General features: G+C 46.9%; 1 protein-coding gene across 1 annotated transcript in view; it reads left to right on the forward strand.

Moving 5' to 3' along the window:
- The window catches only part of CYTH4 (cytohesin 4), a 19,590-nt gene that overhangs the window by 512 nt on the left and 8,165 nt on the right, over positions 1 to 10,913 (forward strand). Inside the window, exons 2-5 of the mRNA XM_009332627.1 lie at positions 5,480 to 5,562; positions 7,892 to 7,992; positions 8,249 to 8,315; positions 10,624 to 10,742. Of these exons, the coding sequence (XP_009330902.1) occupies positions 5,480 to 5,562; positions 7,892 to 7,992; positions 8,249 to 8,315; positions 10,624 to 10,742 (370 nt within the window). The remainder of the gene's footprint in view (positions 1 to 5,479; positions 5,563 to 7,891; positions 7,993 to 8,248; positions 8,316 to 10,623; positions 10,743 to 10,913) is intronic.

Below are 10,913 nucleotides of genomic sequence, written 5' to 3' on the forward strand. Positions count from 1 at the left end.
TTTGCCTTTGCAGAGCCTCTCATGCAGTTGGGCATCCCAGTGCAATATGCTTGCAAGGCTTTTGGTGCTGGGGCCTCTCTTGCTTATGTCCACGTTAAAGGTAAATGACTGTATTAGGGTTCTACCAAGTCCAAGTGACCTGCAGGTGGGCCTGCCTGGTCCTGAAATAATCTCAAAAGGCAGATGTGGGTGGGGGGAGATAAGTCACATATGAGGAACTGAGAGAGATCTCAGGTTTTATTTCCTACTTTGGCAGGTGGTGGATAAAGTGGTTGGATGCAGCAGGGAAAGGCATACTGCCAGACTAAACATTTCTAGCCTCCGGCTGAGGAAGCCGAGTTGTGTGTCTGTGCAAAGGCAGCAGATAGGGAGAGCTGAACGGGAATAGGCTGAACAAGGGCCAGGAAGAAAAGCGATCATCTTGCAATGGCCCTGCTGTGCCTGACTCTCTGTCCTCACAGGCTTTTGTGTATAGGATATAGAGCACAAAGTGAAGGGAAAAAGCAGTTCCCAGTTTCAACAACTGTTCTGCACTTTTTAGCTCCTAGGTGGGTAGCCAAGGAAAGGGCACGCTCAAACTGCATACCAGCTTGCTTGTCAGGGAAATTGGTGGGACCTATGGGAGCTGAGCTCTTTCCAGCATCTGGCTATGAATGTTGGTGAAGGTGGGTCTCTTCAGATCACCCAGCCCTCACCACCTGAAAGCAACTGTGGACAAAGCTTCTTCAAAACAAGCTGGGCAGAAGGAGGGGGGTTACCTCATGTTTTGCTACTTATTCTGGGGTGTGCTTTCCACAGAAACGGAGGCTTTCAGTACTGATGGTCTGACACAGTCATTCACTCAAGATATGTGTTACTGAGTTAATTATGTCTTAAAAGTTACACACTGCAATAGCACAATGAGATCCTGCTCAGGGACAATGCAGTTTTGCTCAGCTCTGGCTAGAGGCAGAGCCTGGAGACAGGCAATGCCTGAAGAGATGCGCTAGTTCTGACTGATGTCTTTGCTCAGTCCCAGCTTGTCACTTCACAGCTGGGTGGGAAAGGGGGTTTGCTTGATGCTGCTCTACTTTGGGAGCCAAGGCTCCCAAACTGCCAGATACAGTTTTCCAGTGAGTTTTAGATCTCTGGATGTGTTTGAAGTTGCTCAGTTGTGGCATGATTTTCCTGAAGGTCAGAGGTGCACATACACCTTTTCCTGGAGTCACTCCTACCTGGAGACGCAGTGGTCCTGTTAGGTACCTGTCTGCCCCAGCTGTGTGCAGATGAGACCTATGTCTGTGGGGAGGCTGCTCTCCCTGCAGTGGATGTCCTCTTCCAGCTTCCTTCAGGACCCTCTAGTGACTGTCTGGGTGAGGCCACAGAGCCAGTATCCCAAATCCTTGAGCTGGGTGTGTGAAACATGGGAGAGCAGACTGGTACCGTGGTATCATGTGCTAGAATGTGTGGGGTGAGAGCCATAGGGAAAAGTGCCTGGAAGCTATCCTGATCGCAGTAAGTTATCATGTGGGATAAGGGGACCAGGAGACAACATAAATTCTTCTTCACACCTTTCCCCCTATAGCTGGAATGTGCAAATTAAACCTGTGTGAGGTCCATGTTGAATTTCTTCTGACACAAGCTGCAAGAGGACTGTGGAGTGGCTGCAGGAGGGAGACAAATTGGGCTGGAAGGAATTGAGGAGCTGGAAGGCTTCCTGTTATCTACCTGGTACCTGGCTGGGCAGATGGTGGTCTGTGCTGGAGATGACACAGCAGCCATGTCAAAAAAGAAAAGGAATTTCAGGTGAAATTATTCCACAAGACAGCCTCATCCAGGCAGAAGGTGCCCGTCAGGCTGCTCTGCTTGTGTGTTGCCATGGGTGGAGGTGCCCAAACCCTTTAGCAGCCACATTCAGAGCCCTACATTGCCTTGCAAATGGGCCAGCCGAACCTCTGCTGTTACACTGTGGGTGGGTAGCACATGGATGGTCTGAAACAGTGCTACAGATGCAGTCATTCTTCATAACCTTCCCGTACTGTTTCTGCAGTCCATCCTTCCAGCTCTCCTGGGTAGTCGCTTCCCACTTATCTCTGTGCTCCAAAAGCTATCTTCATATACTTTTGCTTGGGATTGAAAGCCTCGCTTAGCACCTGGACGGCTCTGCACAGCCCTTTGCAATGGGAAGTGAGACCAGCAAACACAGTACTCTTTGCTGGCCACATGAGTACCCAGACTTTTGGGTAACTCTGACCTGCCCTCCAGATGGGGAGGCTGAGGGCGTAAGTCACCACAACTGGAATTTAAGTCTGTGTTCTGTTTGAGTAACAGCACTAAAAATACAAGCCTGGGCAATTAATGAAGAACTGGCAGGTCTTTCTATCTGGGTCTACCCTGAGAGTGGGAAAACAACCTCAAGAGCAGGTGTAAGCTTCACAAATGGATGCTGATGTGCTTTCCTTTCAACGTTTGCTCTCTGAAAATAAATTCCAAGCAGCAACTTCATGTCTTCTCTGGAGACGATGCTCTCCAGTTTTTTGTCTTGTGTCTGAATTGGAAGACTTCAGCATTGGTTTGGCTGACAGCATCCCCCTGAAACCTGCGGGTGTTTTCGTGGGGTGTTCTTCATCGGGGTGAAATTTCCCCCTGTGCAGAGAACCCTGACCAGGGCTATGCTTCATCTGTGTCCTGTATTAACCCTAGAGGGAAGTGGAACTTGGTGGTACTGAGGACTTTGATGAGGTTGAAGCCGTTCCTCAGTCCCCCGGTGCAGGGATGAATTCCTTCTGCCATTGCAAGCATCTGGAGCGAGCCAGGCGGTGCTTCACTCAGTGTGTCCCTCTCCTGCTGGCTTGGCTTGTTCTCAACATGGAGAGGGAAGGAAAGGCAAAGCAGCCTGCTCTCATTATCTCATCTGCTGCTAGCCCAGCTGCCTCTGCTGCCTTCGCTGCCTTTCTGTGGATGGTTCCCCAAACAAGCCTTTTGTGTTCACTTCCCCTAACTGTAGACCCCAATGTGTGCAATAACATTGACGAACAGCCTCAAAACAGCCTTGAGCAGAGCATTAGGCCTTCTGTTAGGGAAGTAGAGTAACATGCAGGCACTGACCTCAGAATTATTTTCCAAGGCAATTAGGGACTTAAGCTGTTTAGGAAACTTAGGAAACCTTACAAGGACCTTCTCTGCAGCTCAATCTAAATTGCTCTGAAAGTTTGATCCATCCATTTTTTTTTCCTCACTATGTCACCCTTTCCTGTTTTTTTATCCTTTGATTCCCTCCCCTTCTCCGCGACTCATACGCTTTTTCTCCCCTGCCCTCCCCACACACACAGTCCTTCCCACAATTTTCTCATTCTGACAAACTAGACAGGTAAATCACTTGGGAGTTGGGGTTTTCAGATGTTCAGGAGGAAGGGGGACTGAGTTATTTACAGTCTCGGTGGGGGTCGAGTGGGTGAGATGGTGTCCTCTGGGAGCCTCATGTCTCTTTGAAATGCTTTAGGCTGCTTCAGTAGGCACAGAATAATTGAAGCAAAGCAACCAGCCACACCACAGACTTTGCTGATGGGGTGGGGGAAGGGGAGGTTCCTCAGGTATGTCCTGCTACGGTGCTTTTGTGGAAAGAAATACAGGACAAAGGGTCTTAGTGGTAATTTGTCAGGGAATCACCCCAGTGATTCCACAATTACCAGCCCCTGTAGGGGTGAGAGAGATAAAGCTGGGGACACCAAGAGGCTGGCCTTATCTCCTGCAGATGCCAGAACGGCAGGAGACATGAAGTAAGCCGAAAGACCCAGGCACAGCTCACAGGTGCAGGGCTGACATTCAAGGGGAAGTCAGCAACCTGTCTAACAAGCAGCAAAGCCACTGCATGGGGTTTTTTGTTGTTGTTTCTTTTTGTTTGGTTGGGGTTTTTTTGTTTGTTTGTTTGCTTGCTTGCTTGCCTGTTTGTTTGTTTGTTTTCCCCTCACATACAGGTTTGGCTGTTGTGAGCTGCTGAATGCCACAGGTTTTCCTCCCCTCCTGACCGGCTTCAGCAATCAGTCAGCTTCTTTCAGCTCTTCACTGAGGGCTGCTTGCAGAGCTGGGAGGGGACATGAGTCCTTCCCAGCCCTGGCTTCATGCTGGCTCCTTGCCCAGTGCTTTCCTCCCGGAGGCTCAGCAGCCTCTCCCCGGGGAATGCAATGCTTGAAAACAGCGGGAGGAGTGACGGGAGGGAGGCTGCAGCCTGAGAAAAGTAATAGGACAGACTTAGCACATGGAAACCCAACCAGCTGGGAGGATGGGGGAAAGATTAGGATTGGGGAAGGCGGGTCTCTCTGAGCTGTTGTGGCCATGACAGGAAAGAAGCATATGGGCTCTGAGATGACTGCCCTTGTCCCCTTTTCCTTCTGTCTGTCTTGGCTGGTTCCTTCCCCTTTTTTCCCCACTCATATTTATAGCAGTTTTTTTGCATGTGAGATCCACACTAAGAGACTTTCCAAGGCAGCTGGCGCCACTTCCCCTTTTTCCAGGAAGACGGGAGGCCCGGGGGATTTTGGCTTATGAAACAGTGGAGCAGGGCATCCAGAAACCTGACCTGGCTTCCTGGGGAAGCTTTGTCTCGCAGGGTTTAGGTGCAGCAAGGACACTGTCTGCAAGTTCTGCAGTGACCTCCCAGGAGCTCCAGTGCTCTCAGCCTTGTGTGAGCCCCCTGTTTTTTCCCTAGGGATCACCATCTGCTTTGCCTCTCTAGGGCTGCAGCCTCCTCTTTCTCCTTGCTGAAGAGGCTGTGCTTCACCTGGATTATATTTAGCAGCAGTGCTGTCACCCCAATTCTTCTAGGTCTTTTATGAATCATTTTGTGGTCGCCTTGGCTTTGCTGGTATCTGTTTAACTTCCTGTACATTACAAGGAAGCCTACTCGTATTTCTGCATTGTCTGTATTCCACAGAACAACAGCCTCCCACAGATGCTCCTTCTTCAGCAAGGCTTTCATCCCCCCAGATCCTGCCCTCAGTCTTGAAAAAACTCAATTCTCTCTCTTCAGCCATTTCTGATTCTAGCTGTGGTGGATCAATCCATGAAGCCGGTGGCTTTTCATGAGAGGTTTAGATGTAGATGAAGTATTTAGGTCACAGCTTTTCAGTACATAAAGATGACTACATAAAAACCACCAAAGAGCATTTGGTAAGACCTCTTCATTGTGCTCGCGGTGAGTAAAATCGGTTGAGTAGGCAGGGTGGGTTGCTGCAGGGTTAGATCAGAGGGCTACCAGCACAGCGGCTGGCTGCTAGGAAGGGTATATGGGTCTGTGCTGCTTGCTCTCGACTGAGAACCATTTGCAGGGCAAAGCTGAGGTGCAGTGGCTGCAACAGCAGGGAACATAGATGCTGAAACACAGAAATCAGAGTTGCTGTGGCATGACCCTAGGAGAGGATAGGCGCTGAGAGGTTGAGGCAGCTTTTCTTGTGATATGTTGGCCCCAGTACTATTCTCACAGGCATCTTTGTTCTTCCAGGGTCAACTGACTTGAGTGAGGCTGAAGAGGCTGAAATAGAGACGATCAGGCAGCACAGAAAGGAGCTTTTGGAGGACATTAAGGTAAGGACCATCCTGTTCATCCTGTCTGCCTAGCCTTCTCAAAACTGTCTTCACAAAGGAATGTCTCCACATAACAGACCAGGCCATGCAGAAGTGCTCCTACACAGGAGACATTTGCTCTGGTATGATCCAAGTTGAATCCTGAACTTCAGGCTGCCCTGTCGTATTTGCCATCCGTGTACATCCAACCTGTGGTACTCTCTGCTGCAGGAGTCATCAACTACCCTAATGGGATATTTGAGAAAGGCTGGTCAGCTCATTAGCAGGGATGAGCTGGGATTGCATATTTAGGATTAAGAAAATGAGTATGACTTTACAAAGTCGAACTGGCAGGGATCTGACTCAGTATTTATGATTATTTTAATTACTGATTACCTGCTAATGACATATCAGTCCTAGTTACCTGTTGCATCCCCCTGTGTTTATCAAATTTTTGTTTGGTTTGTGGACCTCTAACAAGTCTTCCATGAAGGTTCCTCTCTCTTTAGAGAAATGTGATGGCAGGACCTTCCACACAAGTTCCCGTGGTTGAATTTTCTTTTCTTCTTTTCTTTTAGTAGACCCAAACATTTCTCCACTGACTCCTAAAATGTCTGAAAATGACAGATTCAAAATCAGTCAGTAGTATCGCATCACAATCATGCATGGTGCCATACACTTTCTATTCTGTTCTGCCTCCACCACCATGGACTGTGGTCTCCCTTTTGAGAGAGCTTATTGCACTGAATCATTGGACTTGCACTGATTTTCCCACAACATGAAGATGTCCAGATGCCTGGGAAATAGGTGCAATATTTCCTTGCGTAAAGGATTAAGCCAAACTACCTATGACTTCTCAGGCTTCCACACTCGCCATCTCTGCTGCAAATCAGAATGGTGAAGGTCTTGTCCTTTCTTGCAAAACTGGCTATGAACGTATGTGCATGTGGTTTGCTTGTGTGTGGTTCTTATCTCTGCAATTTTCAGAATAGGCAATGGGCACTGTAGGAGGCAGGATACTTGAATAGGAATACTACATTTTTTACCCACTATAGACAGAGAAAAGCTGCTAGACTACACAGACCCGTATTCTAAATCCCAAAGCCATTAACCAATGGGGTATGCATTGTCCAATGGAGCAGGATGAGTTTAGGTGAAAGAGTACCTAGAACTAGAGACATTTTCCCAGGTGGATTTCTTCAGAAAGTATCTAGCAATACCCTTTAACACAAAGACTTCAGGGGATGTCTCGTGGGGGGAGAGGGAGGAGGGGAGAGGATGGGTCTAGACTTGCCAGTTACACTGCCAAAAGACAGCGGTGAATAAAATAACAAAACTGATAATCATTCAAAATTCAGGAACTAAGATCAGAGCTTTGTTACATTTGTGCAATACCTAAAGCTTAGTAAGGAACACTCCCAGCTCTGGAGACTGGTGAAGCACAACAGAATGAAGGCCAGAGCAAAACTGAAATCCAGAAACTCTTTTAAATTATGGGATATTGGAGAATTTCAGTTTCTCTATCTGGCTGCATACTGCGGCCACATCCTCACTTCTTGTCGAGGCAAAGTCTGTCATAAAACAACCCTTCTTCCCCTGCCTGTTCTGGTTTGCATGGGGAATAATTTGGGTGATTCCTGGAAGAGAGCTGTGATGCACTCTGGCTCTGAGGAGGACCATAACTGCAGGATGGAAGCAAGGAGATATAGACATCTTCATTTGCTTTGTAACACAGAATATCCAGCCAAGAAGACCATGGTCTGTCATGGGCCTAAAGGAAACTGAATTCTACAATTGATTTTTTAAAATTTGGCAGTGATTACTCTTACTGCTCCTCTCTTCTTTCTCCACCTAAAGACAGGTATCTGCTCAATGGTATCTGAATGATAGGTACTTTAAAAACTCTGTGTTTCACAATGTGCCACTTCAGGTTCATATTGACCTCACAGTTACTGGTTCCACTTCCCCTTTCCTGGATGTGTAGCAGGGCTATGCAAAGTAAAAGCTAGAAGGAAATGGGCATGATGGAAGGACTCTCACATCTGACATTGTTTGAGGAACTGAAATCAACACTGGGGTGAGTTCTCTGACACTCTCCACACTGGCTAAGCTTGATTTTCCAGCCTTGATTGACAACAGACATAAGAACATCCTTCCACCCCTCTCTCCCATTTCATCTGGAATCCGGTAGGGTCACCCCAAAGCAGTGCCCATTTCATACACATCCTTGGCTGGTCATGATATCTGACCTGTCCTTCTCCTGTGATTGAGGGAAGAAGTAGGACATGCTCTGTATGTGTCTGCTGGTTTTCCCTCCATCACCTTCATTCTCCTGATATTTCTTTTGCAGAAGCTGAAGGAAGAGATTGCTGAAGTGTTTGCAGAAATTGAGTGCTTCCAAAATGCAGAGGAGAGGCAAGAGGCAGACAATAATCCTGGGGAGCAGACCAGGCAAGTGGGACAAGATGGGTATTCCTTTGTTTACAAAGTCTCTCTCTTGATGTTGAGAAAACAAAAACAACGATGGGATTTGGATCACAACAAGGACAGGGAAATGAGGCCAGGAATACCCTTCTGTCCTCTGAGATTTCTCTTTATTCCTGGATAGTCAGACACCTGTCCTTGAGATATCCGAGTTACCTTGTGAGTGAATTGAAACATGGCCCTTTATTCTAAGTTTGACTTGCCGCCTCCTTTGTGTTTGCAGCAAACTATCACAGAGGGATAAACTTCTGTCCCTGGGCCGGAAGAAATTCAACGTGGACCCTGCAAAGGTAGGATTTGCTCATTCCACCTATGAGGAGAAAGCTGGGAGGAAGAGTTTCTGTTGGCTACTGGTCCACTTGCAGCCACCCATGTCAAAGGAACTACAGCATGGGACTGTGGAGCTGGTTTCCTACATCATTAAGGCTCCAGTTAGTAGCACCCTCCATCCTGTCCCTGAATAAAGTCTTCGGATATGACCAAGCTGTGTTGCCTCCCCCCATCATGTGCCTATAAACCATCCCATCAGATGCAACCCAAAACTAAGAGAAATAAAGGGAGGATAGTTTAACACTGCCAATGTGTCAAGAGAGCCAAATCTCTTTCAGCCCAGCTCTTCTTGCCTGTGAGAGGCTAAGAATTGGCCACAGTGTGATAGAGGAGGATGAAGTAAGAAGAATGTGAGAAGTTTTGAAAGTGTGTCAGGTTTCTTGGCTCATTCAGAACAGAAGAGGACAAGCTGCCTCTGTCATTTTGGAAGTAGTTTTGGTTTTGGTAGTACAGGTTGGACTGTGGAGTGAATCCAGGTTTTCCACTTTCTGGGACTCTGACCAGTGGGGTCCAGACTCCATAGCCTTCAGCCCTCTGCAGAAAGCTCTAAAATCATCATGATTAAGTAGAGAAGATGTGAGAAAGACAGTTTCCTCTTCCTTCCTCCTCACTGGTGGACCATTTTTTTGAGCTCTGTAAGGAAAACCACAAGCTGCGATTGAACGATTGTTCATCATCAGCTAACCCCCATATCTTGGGTGGCTGCTGGTCTGAGTGACAACTTTTCATGCCTTCTCCTCTGCCCTGCTGAGACCCTCAAGATGCCTTGCCCAGTGTCCGCACCACAGCTGGAGTGCTTGCCAGTCCCCTGGACATCCCTCTGCCAGTGGGAGCTGTCTCAGCACAGTGATATCAGTATTTACAGCCTACGTGAGAGCATGTTTCATTTTGTCTTTCTGTCTGACCTTGGTTTGAGGCCCCAGAGGCATCTCTCTCTGTGGCACTGTGCCATGCTGTGCAGAAATACCTGAACTAGTTCTGATCCCAAACCAGTTTAACTCCATTAGTTCAATGCTGATCAGCCTAGTCAAAATGTTATACTATCTGCTTATATTATGCAGATCTCTGTTTATTGCCTCCCTTTTGCTACATGCCATAGGCTGAGAGGTGCTACAATGCAAGGAACTTTCTTTGCCCCTCCTTGCTAAGGTTACACTTCATCCATGCAATGCTGATACTTTGAGTTCCTATATCCAAGATCTCAGGGCAAGTTCCTGAGGCTAGAGGAGGTAAGCGTTAGGAATCTGGCTGAACAAAACCTTTTAGGAGAAACATTTTCTTCTGGAAAATGAAGCCCCATTATTACCGCAATGCTTTGTAAAATTAAATTGATCCTACTGAAATTCCATCTGGGGAAAAAGAAAGGAAAATAGTGTGGAAAAATCTCACAAATGTTTCGATTTCTTCCTTTGAAACTGCTTTTTCTTTGGGGCATTTTAGAAATAGTTTCTTACATATTACAAGGCAAAGTGAATTGATTCTGTTGAAGTAGAACATTTTGATGGACCTAAAACAATTTTCATTCCTTTATTGTATTTTGTGAAGAATATTGCAATGTGGTCTGGAGAGTTGCAGTGTTTTTAGATATTGTTAAGACTCTGAACAAAGCCTCAACTTTCTATGACTTTGAAAATCATGAAATTCCCTCTAAAATAGGATGTTGACTCTTTGCACAGCCCAACTCAGACCCTCTATATTCCTTAAAAAACATATTCCATCCTTACTGGCTGGGGAGGATGGAGCTGAAAAGATTGCAGAATTCTTTGTTCTGTGGCATAGAAGAAAATTTAGGAAAAAATAATTCTAAGTTGTCTCAAGCCCATATTTTTGTCTGAGAATATTTTTTTATTATGTTTTCTTTTAAACAAACATTTTTTTCTTTGTGTTAAGTTAATTTGGAAAAAATGACATTTAGAAACAGATCACTAAGATATTTTGACTGAAAACGTTAAAATGAACTATTTTGACTTTGCCTTTTTGGACTTCTAACCTACGTTGCCCTTTTTTGTTTGCTTGAGTTTCCATCCCAGTGAGACATTTACCCAAATCTAGGGATGAAATGGAAGTGGGACTGACCCACCATGGTGGATGAAGAGGGATGGAATAAGTGTGGGAACATGGCTGTGGTCTCCCATAAAGGGGCTGCGGAGTAACAGAGGAGGCAACATCATCAAAGCCAAGGAAGGCTGATATCAGGGTGTTGGGGTCCTGCTTTCTCATCAGCCCACAGAGCTGTCTTACTTCACTGTCTTACTTCTCCTCCCCCAGGGGATCCAGTACCTGATCGAGCACCGGGTATTGTCCTCAGACCTGCAGGAGATCGCCAAATTCCTCCACAAGGGTGAAGGCCTGAACAAGACAGCCATTGGGGATTACCTGGGTGGGAGGTGAGCAACCCAGCTAGGATGAGGAAGCCCTTTGTAGGCCCTGTCCTGCCTGGCCCCTCCCAACTACCATTTTAGATGACCCCTGGCAGACATCAATCAGGTGCCAAGGCTGAACATACCTCAAACTGCAGTGGGCTGGGTGGGCAGTACAGCCCTGAGGGGGGGGGGGGG

This window comes from Pygoscelis adeliae, unplaced genomic scaffold, assembly GCF_000699105.1.
Source record: "Pygoscelis adeliae isolate BGI_AS28 unplaced genomic scaffold, ASM69910v1 Scaffold399, whole genome shotgun sequence".
Classification (NCBI taxonomy): domain Eukaryota; kingdom Metazoa; phylum Chordata; class Aves; order Sphenisciformes; family Spheniscidae; genus Pygoscelis; species Pygoscelis adeliae.